Here is a 27,183-nt window from a genome sequence, read left to right on the forward strand (position 1 = left end):
TGTGTTCCTCTTGTTAACAAAATATATGAGTCATCTATATGAGTCATCAATGAACATCAAATGAACGATGGGAAAATAATTGTGTCTCTAGTCAGCTTTGGATGTTTGGTAAGAAAAGGCAGTTTGCCTTGAGCAAAGGGTGCATCGATTGTACAGTAGGCCTACAGCCAGGGAGAAAGTAAATCTGTCAGACAGGGCAGGAGCTCTTCATCAGGGTCCCTCTCTTTCTCCGACATTCTCAGTTCCTCCATAGCCACTCCTCCATAAGGTAGCTGATCCGTGCTACATGTGAGCTACACGCGAGAACTCATTTTCCACTTTGACAAACGTGTACAGGTAGCACAGAAGAAACATGCTATACACCCGAAGAAAGGTCAACTAATCCAACTGGCATTTGAGGGGGATCTTATAAGAAGATTTCGGGAGAATTGAATGATAGATTACTCAGGAAGTTTCACAGAGCATCAAGGAAGCTGCAACTCATTTGAAAAGGTAAGATTGAAACAATCTAGCTGGTTGTTTTTTAAAATCAAAATCTTGCTTTAGTGTGTCCATTGTGCTGATAGAGCGCTGTGAGATTGCGTGCCATTCAACCTGTCACTTCTTGGTCTAAAGCATTTTTTGAACTCGTATGTTTACTGTGGTACAACGTGATATAAGCAGAATTCAATATAATTCCAATGCAAGAACCCAAATGATGCCCCTGGGTATGAATACATTTCGGTATGCTACATTCTATTATGTTTTTCTTGATAAACCTATTGGTTTTCATTACTGTAAATGGAAAAGTACGTATTGGAAACGTGTTTATGGTATACTGGCATTGCTAAATTGATTATGTGGGTTGAATTTGATTGACAGAAGTGTATTGTGCCATACAGGGTTGGAGAGTAACGGATTACATGTAAACGATTGCAAAAACTGTAATCCGTTACATTACCATCAAAATTATTATAATCAGATTAGATACTTTTGAAAAATGTGATTATTACTTCAAGGATTACTTTTAAATTCAGAAAGGATGCTTGCGAAAAAAACCATCTTTGACACTTCTCTGTTTTCTCAATGACATTCAAACAGCTTTGAAAAATAGAGCAAGTTTAAATTTGTTCAACATGACATTAAATCAGAGACCACAATGATGACATCCCAAATGTGTTTGATGGATCTAGGGAAAAGAGCAGGAATAGGCTTTTGTAGGCTACGGTCCAAGCTATGTCTTCCAATGGTGTGACTGCTGGTGGCATCCAAAGATTATCCAACTTGAATAAACGCTTGGAGATAAGGATGACAGCAGTGGTGTAGTCAATGGCGATCATTATTGATATCTACTTAGCGCATTGATAGGAAAAGGGTTAGGCTTAGCTAAAATGAATAGAAGGTTAGGATAAATAACTTGGTAGGTTAGAAGAAATAAAGAGAATTAGTTTAAGATTAGGAAAGGGGTTGGGTTTAGGTTTAGGTAGAATGGGCAGCAGGTTAGGAGAATGAGGTTAAGGCTAGGGAAAGTGTTGGGGTTAGGCTTAACTAAAATGCTACAGTTGTCAACAATTGACTAGTCATGCAGCCCAATCAGCCACGCAAAACTGTCTTGAGTTGCATCAAATCTGCCCAATTAGCTGATTCCCTTTCTTTACACCTACTTATGTTGATCCTCCCACTTCTGTTGACACACCCACTTTCAGACACACCCCATCATGTATGCAGTTACCCATGACTCGTCAGAATCACTTCTGCCTGTGTGTTCCCTTGACAACGCAAAATGTGTGATTCAAAAAAGTGACGTCACCGCGTATTTCCCATGTTCCTTTGCGAATCCCAGTCAAGCGTTTGTTGGTGAAAACATTAGTCTCCGTCTGGGCTGGAGAATAAAGAATATATATTTTTCTCCACATAAATCTCGCCAGACAAACAATAATCTCCGATTCAGTTCATAACTGAGTCTTTCACGCTGCACGGTAGGTCAATTTGAAAAATGTTTGTGTGAGAAACAAGTTCGAACGTTTGGAGATTGATAGGTTGCTAACGTTAGCGCGGTACTAACGTTACTGGTCAGCGAAAGGAACAGCTATGTGATTTATGACTAGCATGGCTTTATCGTGCTAATTGTAGTTAGCTTTCTACAATCAGTGGCTTTAGAGTCGTCGAATTATTTTATTTTTGGACGGTGTTTGAAAGTGGCTTTTATATTGGCTCAAGTCTTGAACTATAATATGGCTAGCTAGTTCAAGGTGCTATCCGGCATTCTTGAACTAGAGATCTAACACTAGTTTTCTGCCAATTAAAATTGTAACGTAGACCCTTGGGCTTAGTTTAGAGAGAACAACATAAGTAAGCAATGCCAACAGTTTTCTGTAGATGCACGACAGAAGCAGTTGCATATGGCTCTATGATGAAACTGGCTCTCATGAGGACCACCACAGGAAAGGAAGACCCAAAGTTACCTCTGCTGCAGAGGATAAGTTAATTACAGCCAGCGAGATTAGTGCGCCAGCTAGTCAAATCTCCGCACAAAACAACCCGAATAGTTAGGTACAATTTACAGAAAACAAAACAGTGCTTTGGAACTAAGTATTGAATTAATCTACATCAATAGGCAAAGCCCAGTATCACCTAGGATATGCATAATGTGCACTATATATACAAAAGTATGTGGACACTCCTTCAAATGAGAGGATTTGGCTTTCTGCCTCACCTGTTGCTCAATTTTATACACCTGTCAAGGTTGCCACAGCCATGCAATTGCCACAGCCATGCAATCTCATAGACAAACATTGGCAGAAGAATGGCCTTACTGAAGATATTTGTGCCTTTCAACGTGGCACCGTCATAGGATGCCACCTTTCCAACAAGTCAGTTTGTCAAATTTCTGCCCTGTTACAGCTGCTCCGGTCAACTGTACGTGCTGTTGTGAAGTGGAAAGGTCTAGGAGCAACAATGGACAGCCGTGAAGTGGTAGGCCACACAAGCTCACAGAACAGGACTGCCCAGGGCTGTAGCGTTTAAAAAATCGTCTGTCCTCGGTTTCAACACTCACTACCGAGTTCCAAACTGCCTCTGTTCTGGCGTGGGTTACCATGCCAGAACAGCTTTCTGGCAGGCTTCTTGAAGAAGACAGATCTCATCCATGTCACAAGTGATGCAACTTCAGAGAAGTATTTGTAGTGCTGCCAGATCTCACCCTCCAGATTGATGACATGGCAGAGACCGGTAACATGGACACTGTTGGGCATCACTCCTTTCAGAACCTCCTTGTATGTCTTCAGGCAGTAGGAGGCATCATCTGTGACCACTGCCCAGGCATCGTTCAGGTTCAGATGGTTGCTGTGGAGGGAGGCTAGTACAGCTGGGAAAACGTTGAGTAGAGGGCGCGACAAAACCTTTTCCCCCTCAGGAGACTAAAGATTTGGCATGGGTCCTCAGATCCTCAAAAGGTTTTACAGCTGCACCATCGAGAGCATCCTGACGGGTTGCGTCACTGCCTGCTATGGCAACTGCTTGGCCTCCGACCGCATTTCACTACAGAGGGTAAGCTTCCTGCCATCCGTGACCTCTGTACCAGGAGGTGTCAGCAGAAGGCCCACAAAATTGTCAGACTCCAGCCACCCTTGGCATGGAATGTCCTTTCTGCTACTGTACGGCAAGCGGTACCGAAGTGCCAAGTCTAGGTCCAAGAGGCTTCTTAACAGCTGTTACCCCCAAGCCATAATACTCCTGAACAGCTAGTCAAATTGCTACCCAGACAATTTGCATTGCCCCCCCCCCCTCTTCTACGCTGCTGCTACTCTGTTATTATCTATGCCTAGTCACTTTAATTACTCTACCTACATGAACATATTACCTCGACACCGGTGCACCCGCACATTGACTCTGTACCGGTACCCCCTGTGTATATAGCCCCGCTATTGTTATTTACTGCTGCTCTTTAATTATTTGTTATTTTTATATCATTTTATTTTAATATATAGGTATTTTCTTAACTACATTGTTGGTTAAGGGCTTGTAAGTAAGCATTTCACCTGTTGTTCGGCGCATCTGACAAAGAAAATTTGATTTGATTTTAAGCTCTTAGCTGTTGGACTCTGGAGTGATGCATCGCGCTTCACCATCTGGCAGTCCGACGCACGAGTCTGTATTTGGCGGATGCCTGGAGAACGCTACCTGCCCCAATGCATAGTGCCAACTTAAGTTTGGTGGAGGAGGAATACTGGTCTGGGGCTGTTTATCATGGTTCGGGCTAGGCCCCTTAGTACCAGTGAAGGGAAATCTTAACGATACAGTATACAATGAAATTCTGGACAATTTTCTGCTTCCAACTTTGTGGCCCTTTCCTGTTTCAGCAAGACAATGGCCCCATGCACAAAGCGAGGTCCATACAGAAATGGTGTGGAAGAACTTGACAGGCCTGCACAGAGCCCTGAACCATCAAACACCTTTGGGATGAATTGGAATGCTCTTGTGGTTGATTGGAAGCAAGTACCTGCAGCAATGTTCCAACATCTAGTGGCAAGCCTTCCCAGAAGAGTGGTAGCTGATATGACAGCAAAGGGGTGACCAACTCTATATTAATGCCCATGATTTTGGAATGAGATGTTCAAGCAGGTGTCCACATACTTTTGGTCATGTAGTGTAGCTATGATATTTGTGAATGTAAATCCATGCTATATAATTTCCTATTCCTTTACAGCTATGGACCAGGACTATGAGTGTCGGCTGCTCAGGCAGATCAACATCCAGAACGAGAATGCCAGCCCTATTGTAAGTGGATTGACTTTTTAAAAGGTATTGTCTGTACTGTTTATTATTCTGTATTGGCTTGTGTTGTCCAATATCATTCTGTATTGAGATGGTATGATGTTCCCTTGTTTACATCTTGCAAATATCTTAGAATTCAAACCTCAAGATGGTGTCTAAATGTATTCATGTATGAATTGCTTGGAACACACTTAGCTGACCACAGAATGTTCAGGGATTTGGAGAGTGAGTTTTAGTTCAATTGATGGGACATGGGGTGAAGGTAATCTATCCAGAGATACTAGTGATGTTAATGTTTCAGTCTACAGGTTAATTTGGTGGAATTAAATTGGCGCGTGTGTGTATTTTCGTTAGTTGTCATGTATCTCATTTATCACACAGCCTAGTTTGTGGAGAGGAATAGCCTATCACCTGTCAGACAGAGCGAGAGCAGCTCATCGGAAATGTGCTGCTGGAGTGAAACGTGCTTTTGTAAGCCCAGTCATTGCGCCACCAATAATTTTAAATGCACATATTTTGATGGCCAAGATTTAAAGAGCTATTTTTATGAACTTGTAATTAAATCGCGCCTCCCATTCGAGTGCATAGGCTTTACCAACGGTAGACAGGCTATCAGCGCGTAACTAGAGAGTATAACTGCATCCAAAATAACACCGTCGACTGCAGTTAATGCACTTTTACTGCAGTTTCACAACTGCTATCTTTTTTTGGTAAGGGTAGCCAAAATCCAACGATAGAAATGTGGAGGAAATGATTTTATAAAGGCCGTTAACCAGAATATTTCTCCTTCTGTTTTATTGGTTTTCATATAAACTTTATTTAGTTGTCCAGAAGCCGAAGGTACAATCCTATTCATATTAGCAACCCATGCTAGTTTTTGCTGTTAGATTTCCCTTCTTCTCTAAGTTTAACAGAGATTTTCATGAGTCACATATGGAACTGCTCGCCATCAGGTGCTCTGTTTAAAACTGTGATTTCCAACTAATTGCATTTTGGGAAATGTTAAATTATGTTTTAATTGCCTGCGTCATTACAGGAGTTGCGTGTTCAATAATAGGTTATATATATATATATATATATATATCAGTGGGGAGAACAAGTATTTGATACACTGCCGATTTTGCAGGTTTTCCTACTTACAAAGCATGTAGAGGTCTGTAATTTTTATCATAGGTACACTTCAACTGTGAGAGACGGAATCTAAAACAAAAATCCAGAAAATCACATTGTATGATTTTTAAGTAATTAATTTGCATTTTATTGCATGACATAAGTGTTTGATCACCTACCAACCAGTAAGAATTCCGGCTCTCACAGACCTGTTAGTTTTTCTTTAAGAAGCCCTCCTGTTCTCCACTCATTACCTGTATTAACTGCACCTGTTTGAACTCGTTACCTGTATAAAAGACACCTGTCCACACACTCAATCAAACAGACTCCAACCTCTCCACAATGGCCAAGACCAGAGAGCTGTATAAGGACATCAGGGATAAAATTGTAGACATGCAACAGGCTGGGATGGGCTACAGGACAATAGGCAAGCAGCTTGGTGAGAAGGCAACAACTGTTGGCGCAATTATTAGAAAATGGAAGAAGTTCAAGATGACGGTCAATCACCCTCGGTCTGGGGCTCCATGCAAGATCTCACCTCGTGGGGCATCAATGATCATGAGGAAGGTGAGTTATCAGCCCAGAACTACACGGCAGGACCTGGTCAATGACCTGAAGAGAGCTGGGACCACAGTCTCAAAGAAAACCATTAGTAACACACTACACCGTCATGGATTAAAATCCTGCAGCGCACGCAAGGTCCACCTGCTCAAGCCAGCGCATGTCCAGGCCCGTCTGAAGTTTGCCAATGACCATCTGGATGATCCAGAGAAGGAATGGGAGAAGGTCATGTGGTCTGATGAGACAAAAATAGAGCTTTTTGGTCTAAACTCCACTCGCCGTGTTTGGAGGAAGAAGAAGGATGAGTACAACCCCAAGAACACCATCCCAACCGTGAAGCATGGAGGTGGAAACATCATTCTTTGGGGATGCTTTTCTGCAAAGGGTACAGGATGACTGCACCATATTGAGGGGAGGATGGATGGGGCCATGTATCGCGAGATCTTGGCCAACAACCTCCTTCCCTCAGTAAGAGCATTGAAGATGGGTCGTGGCTGGGTCTTCCAGCATGACAACGACCCGAAACACAGCCAGGGCAACTAAGGAGTGGCGCCGTAAGAAGCATCTCAAGGTCCTGGAGTGGCCTAGCCAGTCTCCAGACCTGAACCCAATAGAAAATCTTTGGAGGGAGCTGAAAGTCCGTATTGCCCAGCGACAGCCCCGAAACCTGAAGGATCTGGAGAAGATCTGTATGGAGGAGTGGGCCAAAATCCCTGCTGCAGTGTGTGCAAACCTGGTCAAGAACTACAGGAAACGTATGATCTCTGTAATTGCAAACAAAGGTTTCTGTACCAAATATTAAGATCTGCTTTTCTGATGTATCAAATACTTATGTCATGCAATAAAATGCAAATTAATTACTTAAAAATCATACAATGTGATTTTCTGGATTTTTGTTTTAGATTCCGTCTCTCATAGTTGAAGTGTACCCATGATAGAAATTACAGACCTCTACATGCTTTGTAAGTAGGAAAACCTGCAAAATCGGCAGTGTATCAAATACTTGTTCTCCCCACTGTATATATATATATATACACAGTGGGGCAAAAAAGTATTTAGTCAGCCACCAATTGTGCAAGTTCTCCCACTTAAAAAGATGAGAGAGGCCTGTAATTTTCATCATAGGTACACTTCAACTATGACAGACAAAATGAGGGGGGGAAATCCAGAAAATCACATTGTATGATTTTTTAAATGAATTTATTTGCAAATTATGGTGGAAAATAAGTATTTGGTCACCTACAAACAAGCAAGATTTCTGGCTCTCACAGACCTGTAACTTCTTCTTTAAGAGGCTCCTCTGTCCTCCACTCGTTACCTGTATTAATGGCACCTGTTTGAACTTATCAGTATAAAAGACACCTGTCCACAACCTCAAACAGTCACACTCCAAACTCCACTATGGCCAAGACCACTATGGCCACTATGGCCAAAAATACCTTTTTACTTTAAGATGATAGGTTTGCTATTGTTGCATGTTTCCATTAACTTCTTATGGCTGCAGGGGCAGTATTGAGTAGCTTGGATGAAAAGGTGCCCAGAGTAAACTGCCTGCTCCTCAGTCCCAGTTGCTAATATATGCATATTAGTATTGGATATAAATAACTGAAGTTTCTAAAAATGTTTGAATGATGTCTGTGAGTATAACAGAACTCATATGGCAGGCAAACACCTGAAAATCCAACAAGGAAGTGGAAAATCTCAGGTTTGTAGGTTTTCAACTCATCGCCTATCGAATACACAGTGGGATATGGGTCAGTTTGCACTTCCTACGGCTTCCACTAGATGTTAACAGTCTTTACAACCTTGTCTGATGCTTCTACTGTGAAGTGGGGCCGAAGGAGAGGGGAATGAGTAAGGTCTATCATGACCTGACCATGCACTAACCATGCGCGTTCATGTGAGAGCGAGGTCTGTTCCATCGCACTTCTGAAGACAATGGAATTCTCCGGTTGGAATATTATTGAAGATTTATGTTAAAAACATCCTAAAGATTGATTCAATACATCGTTTGACATGTTTCTACTGACTGTTACGGAACTTTTTGACATTTCGTCTGCTTTTAGTGAACGCGCTTCGTGACTTTGGATTTGTTTACCAAACGCGCTAACAAAAGTAGCTATTTGGACATAAGCGAACAAAACAAACATTTCTTGTGGGAGTCCTGGGGGTGCATTCCGACGAAGATCAGCAAAGGTAAGTGAAGATTTATAATGCTATTTATGACTTTTGTTGACTCCACAATTTGGCGGGTAACTGTATGGCTTGCTTTTGTGGCTGAACGCTGTTCTCAGATTATTGAATATTGTGCTTTTGCCGTAAAGTTTTTTTGAAATCTGACACAGCGGTTGCATTAAGAATAAGTTTATATTTAATTCTATGTAAAACATGTATCTTTCATCAAAGTTTATGATGAGTATTTCTGTTATTTGATGTGGCTCTCTGCAATTTCTACGGATATTTTGGAAGAATTTCTGAACATGGCGCCAATGTAAACTGAGGTTTTTGGATATGAATATGAACTTTATCGAACAAAACATATATGTATTGTGTAACATGAAGTCCTATGAGTATCATCTGATGAAGATCATCAGAGGTTAGTGATTAATTTTATCTCCATTTCTGTGTTTTTCTGTGATTTTGCGGTGACCTAACATAATCGTTTGTGGTGCTTTCGCTGTAAAGCCTTTTTGAAATCGGACACTGTGGTGGGATTAACAATAAGTGTATCTTTAAAATGGTGTGAAATACTTGTATGCTTGAGGATTTTTAATTATGAGATTTCTGTTTGAATTTGGCGCCCTGCACTTTCACTGGCTGTTGTCATATCGATCCCGTTAACGGGATTGCAGCCCTATTAAGCTGTTAATGAAACATGTATGTTCCTTGTATGCATGCATAGTGTTTTCTGTTGGCCACGACATTTTAGTGTTTTGAAAAAATGTAACCTGGTTAACAAGGGTATGTTAGTTGGCAGAAAAGTGTACCGTCATTTGCGTCACCCGAGATCCAAATCCCCTGATAGTAGATCAGGAGTACGAGTAGGCTATACTTGCCCCGACATGTACGAGAACCTGTTAGTGTATTTAGTTTTGCAGAACTGTATATGGAACATAATGTTAGGCTAAGCAAAACACACTGTCAGTATTTTGAAGTTCAAAGCTACTGAACAAAGGCTGGATTTCCTCAGATCACTGACAATCGTCTGATCCTGGCTCCTCCCTAACCGGTATAATAACAAAACTGCTTTGTGAAGACTAAAGGGAGTGTCTATGTGTGAAACTAGGGCTTTGCTATTTAACACAGTGTGTGAAGTCTAAAAGCTAAGGTTTTATTAAAATAGTCTATTTTATTCAGGTCCCCTGGTGTTTTATCTAAATTAAAATCACCTATGATTGACCTCTTCTGTTTACTTAATAACAAGTTTTACCCCTCCCCTCTTCCTGTGGAAACCCTTTAAAAATAGACCTTAGGCTACATGTATTTCTTTCAATCGTATTTCTATTGAACAGTTCATCTGCAGGAATTTTTCTGCCATTGAATTCCTTATGCAGGCCACCTACGCTTTGTTTTGGGCCACCTACAGTACCAGTCAAAAGTTTAGAGATACCTACTCATTCAAGGTTATTTTGTTATTTTGACTATTTTCTACATTGTAGAATAATAGTGAAGACAGAACTATGAAATCATGTTCTAACCAAAAAAGTGTATTCTTCAAAGTAGCCACCCTTTGCCTTGATGTTAGCTTTGCACATTCTTGGAATTCTCTCAACCAGCTTCAGCTGGAATGCTTTTCCAACAGTCTTGAAGGAGTTCCCACATATGCTGAGCACTTGTTGGCTGCTTTACCTTCACCCTGTGGTCCAACTCATCCCAAACCATCTCAATTGGGTTGAGGTCGGGGGATTGTGGAGGCCAGGTCATCTGATGCAGCACTCCATTACTCTCCTCCTTGATCAAATAGCCCTTACACAGCCTGGCGGTCTGTTGGGTCATTGTCCTGTTGAAAAACAAATGATAGTCCCACTAAGCGCAAACCAGATGGGATGGCGTATCGCTGCAGAATGCTGTGGTAGCCATGCTGGTTAAGTGTGCCTTGAATTCTAAATAAATCACAGATGGGTCACCTGCAAAGCACCCCCACAACTCCTTCATGCTTCACGGTGGGAACCACACATGCAGATTATCTGTTCACCTAGTCTGTATCGCACAAAGACGGTTTGAACCAAACATCTCAAATTTGGACTCATCAGACCAAAGGACAACTGTCCACTGGTTTAATGCCCATTGCTCATGTTTCTTGGCACAAGCAAGTCTCTTCTTATTGGTGTCCTGTAGTAGAGGCTTCTTTCCAGCAATTCAACCATGAAGGCCTGATTCACGCAGTCTCTTCTGAACAGTTGATGTTGAGATGTCTGTTACTTGAACTCTAGCATTTATTTGGGCTGCAATTTCTTAGGCTGTTAACTCTGCTGCAGAGGATATGTTCAGAGGTAACCCTCTGTCTTCCTTTCCTGTGGTGGTCCTCATGAGAGCCAGTTTCGTCATAGCTCTTGATTGTTTTTGAGACCGCATTTGAAGAACATTTCAAACTTCCTAATTCTCTGCATAGATTGACTTTCATGTCTTAAAGTAATGATGGACTGTTTTTTTTTGGTTGTTTGTGCTGTTCTTGCCATAATTTGGACTTATCCCTATTTGGTAAAAGACCATCTTCTGTATACTACCACTACCCTGTCACAACACAACTTATTGGCTCAAATGCATTAAGGAAATCAATTCCACAAATTAACTTTTAACAAGGCACACCTGTTAATTGAAATGCATTCCAGGTGACTACCTCATGAATCTGGTTGAGGCTGCCAAGAGTTTGCAAAGCTGTCATCAAGGCAAAAGGTGGCTACTTTGAAGAATCTAAAATATCTTTTGATTTGTTGAAACACTTTTTTTTTTATCAGACATGATTCCATATGTGTTATTTCATAGTTTTGATGTCTTCACTATTGTTCTACAATTAGAAAACAGTAACAAATAAGGAAAAACACGTTAATGAGTAGGTGTGTCCAAAATTATGACTGGTACTGTATATAAGGTCCCATGGTTGACCGTGCATGTCAGAGCAAAAACTAATCCACGATGTCAAAGGAATTGTCCGTAGTGCTCCAAGACAGGATTGTGTCGGCACAGATCTGGGGAAGGTTCCCAAAAAATGTCTGCAGCATTGAAGGTTCCCAAAAACACAGTGGCCTCCATTCTTAAATGGAAGAAGTTTGGAATCACCAAGACTCTTCCGAGAGCTGGCCGCCCGGCCAAACTGAGCAATCTGGGGAGAAGGGCCTTGGTCAGGGAGGTGACCAAGAACCCGATTGTCACTGACAGAGCTCTAGAGTTCCTCTGCGGAGATGGGAGAACCTTCAAGAAGGACAACCATCTCTGCAGCACTCCACTAATCAGGCCTTTATGGTAGAGTGACCAGACAGGAGCCACACCTCAGTAAAAGGCTCATGACAGCCCGCTTGGAGTTTGCCAGAAGGCACCTACAGACAAGATTCTCTGGTCTGATGAAACCAAGATTGAACTCTGGCCTGAATGCCAAGTGTCACTTCTGAAGGAAATCTGGCACCATCTCTACAGTGAAGCATGGTGGTGGCAGCATCATGCTGTGGGGATGTTTTTCAGATGTAGGTACTGGGACACTTGTCAGGATCACTGGAAAGATGAACGGAGCAAAGTACACAGAGATCCTTGATGATAACCTGATCCAGAGTGCTCAGGACCTCAGACTTGAGCGACGGTTCACCTTCCAACAGGACAACGTCCCTAAGCACACAGCCAAGACAACTTAAGAGTGGCTTCGGGAAAAGTCTCAATGTCCTTCAGTGACCCAGAGCCTGGACTTGAACCCGATCGAAGGTCTCTGGGGAGACCTTAAAATAGCTGTGTCAACAACGCTCCACATCCAACCTGACAGAGCCTGTGAGGATCTGCAGAGAAGAATAAGAGAAACTCCCCAAATACAGGTGTGCCAAGCTTGTAGTGTCATACCCAAGAATACTTGATGCTGTAATTGCTGCAAAAGGTGCTTCAACAAAGTACTGAGTAAAGGTCTGAATACTTATGCAAATTAGATATTTCAGTTTATTTTTTATAGATTAGCAAAAAAGTCAACATGTTTTTGTTTTTTCATTATGGGGTAATGTGTGTAGATTGAGGGGGGAAAAAAAAAATCTATTTTAGAATGAGGGGATAATTTTTTTTTTTTTTAGAATGAGGCCTAACAATGTGGGAAAATGTCAGGTGATATGATTACTTTCCGAAGGCACTGTGTGTTTGTGTGTGTGCTCAGCAGAAAAAGAAACGTCCCTTTTTCAGGACCCTGTCTTTCAAACTTCACAGATCTTCATTGTAAAGGGTTTAAAGACTGTTTCCCATGCTTGTTCAATGAACCATGAACAATTAATGAACATGCACCTGTGGAACGGTCGTTAAGACACTAACAGCTTACAGACGGTAGGCAATTAAGGTCACAGTTATGATAACTTAGGACACTAAAGAGGCCTTTCTACTGACTGAAAAACACCACAAGAAAGATGCCCAGGGTCCCTGCTCATCTGCGTGAACGTGCCTTAGTCATGCTGCAGGGAGGCATGAGGACTGCAGATGTGGCTAGGGAAATAAATTGCAATGTCCGTACTGTGAAACGCCTAAGACAGCGCTACAGGGAGACAGGACGGACAGCTGATCGTCCTCGCAGTGGCAGACCGCGTGTAACTACACCTGCACAGGATTGGTACATCCGAACATCACACCTGCGGTACAGAATGGCAACAACAACTGCCCGAGTTACACCAGGAACGCACAATCCCTCCATCAGTGCTCAGACTGTCTGCGAGAGGCTGGACTGAGGGCTTGTAGGCCGGTCCTCACCAGACATCACCGGCAACATCGTCGGGCACAAACCCACCGTCGCTGGACCAGACAGGACTGGCAAAAAGTGCATCATCGGACTGAGCTTGTTGTCATTGCAGGCAATCTCAACACTGTATATTACAGGGAAGACATCCTCCTCCCTCACGTGGTACCCTTCTTGCAGGCTCATCCTGACATGACCCTCCAGCATGACAATGCCACCAGCCATACTGCTCGTTCTGTGCGTGATTTCCTGCAAGACAGGAATGTCAGTGTTCTGCCATGGCCAGCGAAGAGCCCAGATCTCAATCCCATTGAGCACGTCTGGGACCTGTTGGATCGGAGGGTGAGGGCTTGGGCCATTCCCCCCAGAAATGTCCTGGAACTTGCAGGTGCCTTGGTGGAAGAGTGGGGTAACATCTCACAGCAGGAACAGATAAATCTGGTGCAGTCCATGAGGAGGAGATGCACTGCTATTTACACATGTTAAGTTTGCTGAAAATAAACGCAGTTGACAGTGAGAGGACCTTTCTTTTTTTGATGAGTTTGTATATATGTGTATCTTTGAACTGACAATCACCAAAATACATTTGTCAGGGAGAATTTGAAATTCTTTTAATTTACCTGTATTGATTTTATGTTTTGAGCAAAGGAACACCGCTTTAGTCATGGTAGAATGGGAATTTAATTTCTCTCAGTATTTGCTATATAGGGCACTAAAATCAGCGTTTTGCAGAAAACGTGGACGGAATCCAGGCATTAAAATATAATTAAAAATGTATTATACTTATTAGAAAATAACTTAATTTGCCCAAGTTAATCATAATGTGGGAACAAAATGCTTCAGTAATTTGTATTTTCTGCCACTTTCTGAAACGGCACAGGAATGCCCATCTCTGTGTTATGTAAACCCCCACCTATATGGGTTTCACTGACTTATACAGTATCTGCTGATATTTTTATTATAGCTGGACCAAAAAAATATCATTACATTTACATTTAAATGATGAAATGATTGTGCTTAAAACAGCACTAACAAAGATACTCAAAGCTGATTTCTTACATTTGAGGAAAGGACATTAATGTAAGCACCACATACAATTTAGGAGCACCAGAAAGACAATATATTTTTTTAAATAGATAAACTTACTCTATTGAAAGGAGGATATACTGCACACAGATTCCAGCAAATAATTATTCTCTGAAGACTGAGCTGCCTTATACTAGCCAGCTGGAAAACAATGACATGGAACACATTTTCAATGTATTGGTACTTAGCTATATTTTCGTAAATTGTAGGGCTGTAGCAACTGAATTCTGGTAGTAGTCACTAGAAAGGAAAACATAAATCACAACATTTGCAGCTGGAATAGCGCTGCCTCTCGCCTAAGGCGTTGCCTCAGTGAATGGTATTTTCTATGCGGGATCTTTGGGACGTCACTACCCAATTTGAAGTTTAACTTTTTTAAATGGTAAGGTTTATGATTAGGTTAGGGTTTAGCATAGGGACGTCCCAAGGATTCCTGTTAACACTACCCTCAGTGAACGGTGTCCACTACTCTCACACAGCTGGCAAGATGGGGGTGACGAAACGTGAATTTGGACCAGTCCCTGACAAATGACAACCCATACATCAAAAAGTAGCCATGAAGCGCTATTTGCGCTATTTTGTAACCTGCTGTTTTTGTGTGTGTGTGTCTATATAAACATTTGAATGACAGAGCTTGAGGAATAACCTTTGCAAAGAGCAAATATAAAACACCAGATTTTTCCGGCTTCACTAAAGGGCTGCAACGTTAACATCACCAAAGTTGAACGTTCTTAGCACGGCTTTACATTTGGGCACAGCATCAATTGTTTTTTACGACACCCAAAACCATACCATGACACTTAATGTAACAGTATATGGCCAGTGTGCATTTCTGGCACTTTATTGAGCTGCCAAGCTTCTATCTACGAAGCACTCAACGTAGAAGCAGTAACAGTTAGTTTACAGTAATTCACTGTCCTCCCCGACAAGTGTAGTTGCGTTGGGTGATCGTGTCCAGTCTTGCTGTATCGCGCCAAGGCAAGATGGGTTTATAGCCATGTAAAGAGTGCCCTATTAATTATTTGGCGGTACAAATACATTTATAAAAGTTCAACCAATAAATCGGTCGGCCTCTAGTGGGGTGTGCGCGCGCACTTTGTGTAGCAGTTTGCTATCATGCTAATGATCACCGTATGCTGGTAATGGAAAGGTTTTCCCAAAAACTTTATTGATTTTAAATGTTAACCACAAAGTAGCCTATGCCTACCTGGCATAATGACATCATGATTATTTGTATCAATCAAGTGGCCATTTGTTTGGCACACTGCAATCACATGAGCGCTACAGAAACACTGCTAGCTAAACAACAGCATGGTGTGCACTTGCATTAAAGAATAACTACACCCAAAATTCTAAGTTTCTTTAGATTTTTCGCAGAACTCAAAAGTGGTCTCCTAATGTGTTTTAAAGGAATACTTCGGGATTTTGGCAATCTATTTCCCTAGAGGCAGATGAGGTCGTGAATACCATTTGTATGTCTGTCCTGTATGAAGGAAGTTGGTAGTTTTTGCGAGCCGGTGCTAACTAGCATTAGCGCAATGACTGGAAGTCTGTGGTATCTACTCAAAATAAAACAGATTTGTATAGTGCCCTAGCTTTAAAACTGCAAACATTTTAGCTACACTCCATGGAGAAACGTGTAGATTTGCAGGAAATTGGCTTAAAAAATTGTGTCCTCTTATGACGATTCCCCATCTTACACTGTATCCTTCGCTCTTTCCCCCTGTAAAGAAGGCCATAGATGCAATGCGAGCGCTGACACCCACCAACTCCCCTCTGTCGTCACCAAGCAAACATGGCGACCGCTTCATCCCCTCCCGCGCCGGCGCCAACTGGAGCGTCAACTTCCACCGCATCAACGTGAGACCCCTGCGATGCAACCTGGGATTTTGTCTTCTGCCCTAAGTTTTACATCTGTGTTGATTGTATCACTTTCTGGGTTTCAGCACATGTAATCACTGTGTTGATGTTGTGTAGGAGAATGAGAAGTCCCACAATCAGAACAGGAAGACAAAGGATGGCACAACAGACACTAGCAAAGGTAACCCTCTTGACTCCTTTAAAGTCTCCTACGGCACTTAATCTGTGCTGCTCATGCATGTCTGCTCACCCCCTCGGTCCTCCACTATTTCTCCTTTAGCAGACGGCCTGGCGTACTCTGCCCTGCTAAAGAACGAGCTGCTGGGGGCAGGCATAGAGAAGGTCCAGGACCCCCAGTCAGAGGATCGCCGCCTCCAGCCCTCCACCCCTGCCAAGAGGAGCCTCTTTAATGTCCGTAGTAGGCCCTTATACATTCTGGGGCAATGGCGTCTTTTTCAAAACTACCAGTACTAGTGTACTGTATGCTGGAGTTAGCCACCTTTTAATATTTGTTAGTCGTACTACAACGTGTTAACTTCTGATTCTGAATATGCCACTTGTGTGGGTTTACAGTATTCTGTCTGTGCCAAACGGTCTCTCCCTGAGGATGGCAACACGGTCTCTCCATACTCCCTGTCTCCTGTTAGCAGCAACAGGTAACCACCACCTTCACCTTCTCATACATTTGATATTATATGGCCAACAGTGATGTTTTATTTCTCCTCACCCTCTCATTCCATTCTAATGATATTACTCTTGGTGAAGAAGAGTCTCTTCTGTTTCACATTGAATGAGCAATCCAGCCCTCCTTGTCTCCCTCCTAGTCAGAAGCTGTTACGGTCGCCTAGGAAACCCACACGTAAGATCTCTAAGATCCCCTTCAAGGTGCTGGATGCTCCGGAGCTGCAGGATGACTTCTACCTCAACCTGGTGGACTGGTCCTCCCTCAACGTCCTCAGTGTCGGCCTGGGAACCTGTGTCTACCTGTGGAGCGCCTGCACCAGCCAGGTGGGGGGTGTTTGTGTTAAAGGGTAACTCTCAACCCAAATTTCAGCCTTTGCCCAACCCCTTCTAATTAAAAAAAAAAAAAATGCATTCAGGTGAGAAGATGTGGGTGTGGGGAATTGCTCATGAATATTAATCTGATGAAATGAATGTGCATGGCAAGTAAATAGGGCTTTGGGCAGTTGGCTCACAGTGGTAAGTAAGGTGGCGAGTTCCTGACATCTATTCCCCCATGGGGTGCAAAAATAATCTTTGAGGTGTAAACTCCCATTTATTGCATATTGTGTTGGGAAGAAGTGAGATCATCACCTTAAAAATTAACATGAGGGGCTCAATTCAGTCCATCCCGTATTGGATTATTACGCAGTAGCTCTTTCCAATGGTCAAATTAACTCACATATTTGTCTTAGGTACTGTGTAAAAAACCTAGAATTACTACCAGGGTATGCTTTCACTTTTCAAATTAGGAGTGTCTGGGCATGGGATGAATATTGTAAATAAAGCATTTGGAGAAGAAGAAAAAAATCTATCTACCCCATGTGGGATTAGAACTCACAACCATTGTACTATGAGCCAACTGTCATAGTGGACTGCGCCACCAATCTGTCATAGCATTCAGGGGAAAAATACAACTAGTTGACAGTTGTTCTTATGATGGATGTTAATTTAGTTTTTTAAATATATTTTCACACAAGTAGTGCACTGGGCCTTTACTAGTATTAACAGACCGATCTATACATATGTAGCTTGGGCAACAACAAAAAAATCCAGCATCTCCACTTGGGCAAAGAAGTTAGTTGTATAATTAACAGTATCTCGCAGAATTCAATAGTTGAAATTGTAAGAGTTGTTTCTATGTCCCTTTCTCTACGATTCTTATTCTAATTGTATACAGAAAGAACAAATCCCCGACCTCAAACATTTACATCAAAAGGTAGAAAGTTATGGGCAAAGACACAAAACATCCACATTAAATATTTTTCTTGATCAAAAAGAAAAAACTGAGTAGTATTAATTTACCATCCATAAACAACTTAATGTACATTATTGTATTGTACATAGGCTGGTCATGTAGGTTTGTACCTGTAGACTTTCCATCACCATGAAGAAAAACAATGCACAATACAGTAATTGAATACACATAAATAAGTTGCATTGGCAAAGTATTTCAAGAAACTGGAAAACATATCAAGCTAGTATTTTTATATTCAAGTATGTATTCCTTCAGATTAATAATTATTTGTACAAAAAAGTTAGACTAAAGTTACAATTGCTGGTAAACACTCATACATTTTAGTTAAACCTTTCCTATATTATCAAAAATCTAATTAAATTGTATTTGTCACATACACGTGTTTAGCAGAAGTTAATGCGGGTGTAGTGAAATGCTTGTGTCTTTAGCTCTAACAGTGCAGTACTATCTAACAGTAATATCTAATAATACACACAAATTTAAAGGAATGGAATAAAGAATATATAAATGTTTGGGCAAGCATTGTCAGAGCGGCATAGACTAAGATACAGTATATACACTGCTCAAAAAAATAAAGGGAACACTTAAACAACACAATGTAACTCCAAGTCAATCACACTTCTGTGAAATCAAACTGTCCACTTAGGAAGCAACACTGATTGACAATAAATTTCACATGCTGTTGTGCAAATGGAATAGACAAAAGGTGGAAATTATAGGCAATTAGCAAGACACCCCCAATAAAGGAGTGGTTCTGCAGGTGGTGACCACAGACCACTTCTCAGTTCCTATACTTACTGGCTGATGTTTTGGTCACTTTTGAATGCTGGCGGTGCTTTCACTCTAGTGGTAGCATGAGACGGAGTCTACAACCCACACAAGTGGCTCAGGTAGTGCAGCTCATCCAGGATGGCACATCAATGCGAGCTGTGGCAAGAAGGTTTGCTGTGTCTGTCAGCGTAGTGTCCAGAGCATGGAGGCGCTACCAGGAGACAGGCCAGTACATCAGGAGACGTGAAGGAGGCCGTAGGAGGGCAACAACCCATCAGCAGGACCGCTACCTCCGCCCTTTGTGCACGGAGGATTAGGAGGAGCACTGCCAGAACCCTGCAAAATGACCTCCAGCAGGCCACAAATGTGCATGTGTCTGCTCAAACGGTCAGAAACAGACTCCATGAGGGTGGTATGAGGGCCCGACATCCACAGGTGGGGGTTGTGCTTACAGCCCAACACCGTGCAGGACGTTTGGCATTTGCCAGAGAACACCAAGATTGGCAAATTCGCCACTGGCGCCCTGTGCTCTTCACAGATGACAGCAGGTTCACACTGAGCACATGTGACAGTCTGGAGACGCCGTGGAGAACGTTCTGCTGCCTGCAACATCCTCCAGCATGACCGGTTTGGCGGTGGGTCAGTCATGGTGTGGGGTGGCATTTCTTTGTGGGGCCGCACAGCCCTCCATGTGCTCGCCAGAGGTAGCCTGACTGCCATTAGGTACCGAGATGAGATCCTCAGACCCCTTGTGAGACCATATGCTGACACATGCACATTTGTGGCCTGCTGGAGGTCATTTTGCAGGGCTCTGGCAGTGCTCCTCCTTGCACAAAGGCGGAGGTAGCGGTCCTGCTGCTGGGTTGTTGCCCTCCTACGGCCTCCTCCACGTCTCCTGATGTACTGGCCTGTCTCCTGGTAGCGCCTCCATGCTCTGGACACTACGCTGACAGACACAGCAAACCTTCTTGCCACAGCTCGCATTGATGTGCCATCCTGGATGAGCTGCACTACCTGAGCCACTTGTGTGGGTTGTAGACTCCGTCTCATGCTACCACTAGAGTGAAAGCACCGCCAGCATTCAAAAGTGACCAAAACATCAGCCAGTAAGTATAGGAACTGAGAAGTGGTCTGTGGTCACCACCTGCAGAACCACTCCTTTATTGGGGGTGTCTTGCTAATTGCCTATAATTTCCACCTTTTGTCTATTCCATTTGCACAACAGCATGTGAAATTTATTGTCAATCAGTGTTGCTTCCTAAGTGGACAGTTTGATTTCACAGAAGTGTGATTGACTTGGAGTTACATTGTGTTGTTTAAGTGTTCCCTTTATTTTTTTGAGCAGTGTATATATGAGATAAGTAATGCAAAATATGTAAACGTTATTAAAGTGAGTGGTGTTCCATTTATTAAAGTGGCCAGTGATTCCAAGTCTATGTATATAGGGCAGCAGCCTCTAATGTGCTAGTAATGGCTATTTAACAGTATTTAAAAGTCTGATGGCCATTAGATATAAGCTGTTTTTCAGTTTCTCAGTCCCAGCTTTGATGCACCTGTACTGACCTCGCCTTCTGGATGATAGCAGGTTGAACAGGTAGTGGCTCGGGTGGTGGTTGTCCTTGATGATATTTTTTGCTGTCCTGTGACATCGGGTGCTGTAGGTGTCCTGGAGGGCAGGTAGAGCCCTGCACTTGCGGGCGGTGCAGTTTCCGGACCAGGCGGTGATGCGGCCCGACAGGATGCTCTCGATTGTGCATCTGTAAAAGTTTGTCGGGGTTTTAGGTGCCAAGTCAAATTTCTTCAGCCTCTTGAGGTTGAAGAGGCTCTGTTGCGCCTTCACCACACTGGCTGTGTGGGTGGACCATTTCAGTTTGTCAGTGATGTGTACGCCGAGGAACTTAAAGCTTTCCACCTTCTCCACTGCGGTCCCGTCGATGTGGATAGGGGTGTGCTCCCTCTGTTGTTTCCTGAAGTCCGTGATCAACTCCTTTGTTATGTTGACGTTGGGTGAGAGGTTATTTTCCTGGCACCACACTCGCAGGGCCCTCACCTCCTCCCTGTAGGCTGTCTCGTCATTGTTGGTAATCGGGCCTACTACGGCTGTCTGCAAACTTGATGATTTGAGTTGGAGGCGTGCATGGCAACGCAGTCATGGGCGAATAGGGGGTACAGTAGGGGGCTGAGCATGTATCCTGGTGTTGAGTATCAGCAAAGTGAAGGTGTTTTTTCCTACCTTCTCCACCGTCAGGAAGTCCATGACCCAGTTGCACAGTGCGGGGTTCAGACCCAGGGCCTCAAGCTTAATGATGAGCTTGGAGGGTACTATGGCATTGAATGTTGAGCTATAGTCAATGAACAGCATTCTTACATAGGTGTACCTCTTGTCCAGATGGGATAGGGCAGTGTAGGATTGCATCGTCTGTGGATCTAATGGGGCGGTAAGCAAATTGAAGTGGGTCAAGGGTGTCAGGTAAGGTAGAGGTAATATTGGCTAGTCTCTCAAAGCACTTCATGATGACAGAACTGAGTGCTACGGGGCAATAGTCCTTTTAGTTCAGATTAGAGATGCACCCATATGAAAACATAATCCACCTATTTCTTTCACTTACTTGTAGGGACGTACGATATATCGGTGAGCATTTCGGAATCGGCCGATATTAGCTAAAAATGCCAACATCGGCCCGATGTCTAGTTTAACACCGACGCGCAAATCCAATGTCAAAGCTGACGTGCATACCTATATAACGTAAGTAGATGATGTAACGACTCCACGAAAAATACAGCGCTACACATCACAAAAGCAGAGAAATTCTCAGCGCACACAACTAAACAAGTTCCAAGTCGAGCTGTCCTTTAAAAGAGTAAGAACATTTCAGCGAGACAACTCAAAGGCGAACTCCATTAACGCCAAGATAATGGAATTCATTGCCCTTGACAATCAACCGTCCTCTGTTGTGGATGATGTTGGCTTTCTCTGACTGGTCGAGCCCTGGTACACACTATTTTTCAGATGTTGCCCTACCAGAGTTACACAGTATTGTTGAAATTCACATCCATGAGCATCACTGCTGTTAGCTTCACAACTGACATTTGGACCAGCGATGTCAGCCCCATGAGCATGGAGTCTGACAGCACAGTGGGTAAACGAGGATTTCATACTGAGGAAAGACGTATTTATTGCATGCTCAAGAATGTGCTGGTTCTCATACCGCTGCTGCCATTTCAATGGCATTTGAGAACATGTTTGAAACTTGGAAACATGAACACACTCCTAGCTCCATTCGAACAACTGACTAAAGAAATAAGCTCAATTGCATCTGCAGCAGACGTGATACCCTCTGTCATGTCATTGAAATGCCTGCTCAACAAAACTGCCGACACAGACCGTGGGGTTAACTTACAAAAGTACTCGAGGCTGTGAACAAGCGATTTGGTGGCATTCTCTCTGAGTCTCTTTACTTTGTCGCCACCATGCTCGATGATAGGTACAAGGACCGCTACTTCGATGCAGACAAGAAACAGGGTTTACGTGAAATGTTAGACACAGCTGGACAAGATGGAAACGAACACAGTGACAGTGCGCACCGAGGAAGAGAGGCCACGGACAGACAGAGCTGAAACTTCACCGCTTGACATGTATGATGTAATCCTGGCTAGATTTACTATTAAAAGACCATAATATGTCACTTTTGCAACAAACTGTCAAAATGAATACCAGAGTTGACATGTTTCACTATAACTATGCCGGAACATCTGGTGTTCAGCAACAATAAATAAAACAAATCATGAAAGTTACTCTTTGATACACTGAAATCAGTGACCACCTTCTCACCGTGAGAAACGGCCTACTATTTGATGTTTCCATTTATCTCAAAGGTCTTTTGTAAGCTCTTTCATGTGATATGAGTTGGTAATTGACAATATAACAATTATGTCTTTTGGTCTCCAGGTGACGCGTCTGTGTGACCTGTCAGTGGAGGGGGACTCTGTCACGTCAGTGGGCTGGTCAGAGAGGGTGTGTATGTCTACTTGACCTCCGATATGTTCTCATGTATACCCTTTATCAGAGCCATGTACTGCATTTATTTATAGAGTTGGGACATTGAGACTTCTGCATTATGATGCATTTTTAGTGCATTTGGAAAGTACTCAGACCTTTTTATTATGTTACAGCCATATTCTAAAATGGATTAAATCGTTTTTTCCCTCATCAATCTACACGTAATACCCCATAATGACAAAGCAAAAACAGGTTTTTATATATGTTTGCTTTGTTGAAGTACCTTTGGCAGCGATTACAGCCTCGAGTCTCCTTGGGTATGACGCTACAAGCTTGGCACACCTGTATTTGGGTAGTTTCTTCCATTCTTCTCTGCAGATCCTCTCAAGCTCTGTCAGGTTGGATGGGGAGCGTTGCGGCACAGCTATTTTCCGGTCTCTCTAGAGATGTTCGATCGGGTTCAAGTCTGGGCTGTGGCTGGGTCACTCAAGGACATTCAGAGACTTGTCCCGAAGCCAGTCCTGCAGTGTCTTGGCTGTGTGCTTAGGGTCATTGTCCTGTTTGAAGGTGAAACGTCGCCCCAGGCTGAGGTCCTAAGCACTCTGGATCAGGTTTTCATCAAGGATCTCTCTGTACTTTGCTCTGTTCATCTTTCCATCGATCCTGACTCGTCTCCCGGTCCCTGCCACTGGAAAATATCCCCACAGCATGACGCTGCCACCACCGTGCTTCACCGTAGGCATGGTGCCAGGTTTCTTCCAGATGTGACACTTGCCATTCAGACCAGATAATCTTGTTTCTCATGGTCTGAATGTCTTTAGGTGCCTTTTGGCAACTCCAAGTGACCTGTCATGTGCCTTCTACTGAGGAGTGTTTTCCGTCTGGCCACTACCATAAAGGCCTGCTTGATGGAGTGCTGCAGAGATGGTTGTCCTTCTGGAAGGTTCTCCCATCTCCACAGAGGAAGTCTGGAGCTCTGTCAGAGTGACCGTCGGGTTCTTGGTCTCCTCCCTGACTAAGGCTCTTCTCCCCCGATTTGCTCAGTTTGACCGGGCGGCCAGCTCTAGGATGAGTCTTGGTGTTCCAAACCTCTTCCATTTAAAGAATGATGGAGGGGGGGGGGCTTCAATACGGCAGAAATTTGTTGTGTGTGCCTCGACACAATCCTGTCTCGGAGCTCTACGGACAATTCCTTGAACCTCATGGCTTGGTTTTTGCTCTGACATGCACTGTCAACTGTGGGACTCCAGTCAAGTTGTAGAAACATCTCAAGGATAAATAATGCAAACAGGATGCCCCTGAGATCAATTTCGAGTCTCATAGCAAAGGGTCTGAATACGTACGTTGATAAGGTATTTCGGTTTTATTTTTAATACATTTGCAAAAATGTCTTAACCTGTTTTCACTTTTTCCTTATGGGGTATTGTGTGTAGATTGAGGAAACATTTGTTTAATCCATTTTAGAATAAGGCTGTAACGTAACAACATGTAGGAAAAGTCAAGGGATCTGAATACTTTCCGAATGCACTGTACAGGACACTACAACCATTCTATGGCAGCCATTGTTTGCACCCTATTATCATTACATGAGTAATATCTAAACAATGCTATATAACTGAATGAAAGAAATTCTGAAAGTTGGCCCAACTCCCTAAATATATGGCTCTGCCCCTTAGTCGACCCTATATCCCTTTGTAGTCATGTGTTTCTAGAGATTTCAGGGTGTGTGGTGGATTTGCCCTGATACCATGTCTGGTTATTGCATTTGTGTGTGTGTGTGTGTGGTTTCAGGGGAACCTGGTAGCAGTGGGGACTCATAAGGGCTATGTACAGATCTGGGATGCGGCAGCAGGGAAGAAGCTGTCTGTCTTGGAGGGACACACAGCCAGAGTGGGTGAGTGGGAGTAGACTGATGCTGCCTGTCTTACAGAGAGAACATGACAGCTTCTCCTTAGAGAGAGGAACAGTAGTGATGCACCATAGAAATAGATTGACACAGAATACAATATCTATTAATTCTATTGCTATGGCTTCATGTAAATATTTAGCGTTTAGTCAAAACAACTACGAAAACTGAGTGCATTTCAACTGTTTTGTATGATTTGAATATCATTTATTTGCAAACTTTCTCTCTAGGTGCGTTGGCGTGGAATGCCGACCAGTTATCGTCGGGCAGTCGTGATAGGGTGATCCTGCAGAGGGACATCCGAGCCCCACCCCTCCAGTCAGAACGCCGTCTCCAGGGACACAGACAGGAAGTCTGCGGCCTCAAGTGGAGCACAGACCATCAGCTGCTGGCCTCAGGGGGTAACGACAACAAGGTACATGCACAGACAAGGCAACAGGGTTGGGGTCAATGCCATTTGAAATCAGGAAGTACATTGAAATTCTGATTCTCTCCAATGTTTTTCAATTAGGAAAATTTAGAATTTGGTTTATATTCTAAATTGACTGGAATTTAAATGGAATTGACCTCAGCCCTACACAGCACAGACCACCAACTACTGGTATCGGTGTAATTACAAGACACACACAGAAACACAAACCTGCAGTCTGACCTATCCCATCTCACAATAGTTAAACCCTCTCTTGATTAACTACACTACTTCTTTTATCCTTATCCTATAGCATTATTTTCCTAGAAAACTAACAATCCTTCCCCCTCCCCATAGCTACTGGTATGGAACCACTCCAGTGTTCTCCCGGTGCAGCAGTACACAGAGCACCTGGCTGCGGTGAAGGCCATCGCTTGGTCCCCTCATCAGCACGGCCTGCTGGCATCTGGAGGGGGCACAGCCGACCGCTGTATCCGCTTCTGGAACACCTTGACGGGCCAGCCCCTGCAGTGCACCGACACCGGATCCCAGGTGTGCAACCTGGCCTGGTCTAAACACACCAATGAACTGGTACGTAGCTGGTGGGTGCTTTTTGGGTTCATTCTTTGGGAAACCTGAACAAAAATGACTATGAAATGTGTTTATTTTTATATATATATATATATATATATATATATATATATATTTGTTTACATTTGGCACAAAGAAGTGCCCTTTTAATGGATATCATTTATAATCATTTATACTACTTTTTAAAACCCTCTTGAGTCAATTTCCGCGACCCACTGAACATTTTATTAGCATAACAATAAAAAAAAATCCCCATCAAAATCTGTCTGTTTAAGCTAGAGATTCACTGCGTCTGCAAATGGCAGCATTACGCATCTGCGGTGGAAGATGGCCAAGCTACAGCGGTGTTTGTCAGACCATGGAAGCAGAGTTGTATTGCATTGAAGCTCGTCTGGAGGGTTGTTAACACAGTGTCCAAAGAAGGGCCAGAAGTATACAGAATGGTGTCGTCTGCGTAGAGGTGGATCAGAGACTCACCAGCAGCAAGAGCGACATCATTGATGTATACAGAGAAGAGAGTCGGTCCAAGAATTGAACCCTGTGGCACCCCCATAGAGACCGCCAGAGGCCCGGACATCAGGCCCTCCAATTTGACACACTGAACTCTGTCTGAGAAGTAGTTGGTGAACCTGGCGAGGCAATCATTTGAGGAGCCGATGAGGATGTGGTGATTGACAGAGTCGAAAGCCTTGGCCAGGTCAATGAATACGGCTGCACAGTGTTGTTTCTTATCGATGGCAGTTAAGATATTGTTTAGGTCCTTGAGCGTGGCTGAGGTGCACCCATGACCAGCTCTGAAACCAGATTGCATAGCGTAGAAGGTGCGGTGGTATTCGAAATGGTCGGTAATCTGTTTGTTGACTTGGCTTTCGAAGACTTTAAAAGGCAGGGTAGGATAGATATAGGTCTGTAGCAGTTTGGGTCAAGAGTGTCCCCCCCCTTTGGAGGGGGGGATGACCGCAGCTGCTTTTCAATCTTTGGTAGTCTCAGACGACACGAGAGGTTGAACAGGCTAGTAATAGGGGTTGCAACAATTTCGGCAGATCATTTTAGAAAGAAAGGGTCCAGATTGTTACAAATCAGCCGGGCTAGACAATCAGGCCGTTATGGTAGAATGACCAGATGGAAGCCACTCCTCAGTAAAAGGCACATGACAGCCCGCTTGGAGTTTGCCAAAAGGCACAGAAAGGACTCTCAGAAAATGAGAAACAAGATTCTCTAGTCTGATGAAACCAAGATTGAA

At 43.3% G+C, this 27,183-nt stretch overlaps 1 protein-coding gene across 3 annotated transcripts in view; it reads left to right on the plus strand.

Annotated features, from left to right (window-relative positions):
- Window positions 1–378: 378 nt before the first annotated feature.
- Window positions 379–27,183, plus strand: part of LOC139560462 (fizzy-related protein homolog) — a 31,992-nt gene continuing 5,187 nt past the window's right edge. Inside the window, exons 1-11 of one of the 3 annotated variants that reach the window (XM_071377265.1) lie at window positions 379–492; window positions 4,688–4,758; window positions 16,157–16,285; window positions 16,403–16,466; window positions 16,566–16,696; window positions 16,859–16,941; window positions 17,110–17,293; window positions 22,984–23,049; window positions 24,826–24,928; window positions 25,171–25,355; window positions 25,707–25,940. In XM_071377265.1, coding sequence (XP_071233366.1) covers window positions 4,690–4,758; window positions 16,157–16,285; window positions 16,403–16,466; window positions 16,566–16,696; window positions 16,859–16,941; window positions 17,110–17,293; window positions 22,984–23,049; window positions 24,826–24,928; window positions 25,171–25,355; window positions 25,707–25,940 — 1,248 coding nt within the window. In that variant the 5' untranslated portion in view covers window positions 379–492; window positions 4,688–4,689. Of the gene's footprint in view, window positions 493–1,811; window positions 1,959–4,687; window positions 4,783–16,156; window positions 16,286–16,402; window positions 16,467–16,565; window positions 16,697–16,858; window positions 16,942–17,109; window positions 17,294–22,983; window positions 23,050–24,825; window positions 24,929–25,170; window positions 25,356–25,706; window positions 25,941–27,183 lie in introns of those variants that run through there. The other 2 variants (XM_071377264.1, XM_071377266.1) reach the window with 2 other exon arrangements.

This window comes from Salvelinus alpinus, chromosome 30 (assembly GCF_045679555.1).
Source record: "Salvelinus alpinus chromosome 30, SLU_Salpinus.1, whole genome shotgun sequence".
Classification (NCBI taxonomy): domain Eukaryota; kingdom Metazoa; phylum Chordata; class Actinopteri; order Salmoniformes; family Salmonidae; genus Salvelinus; species Salvelinus alpinus.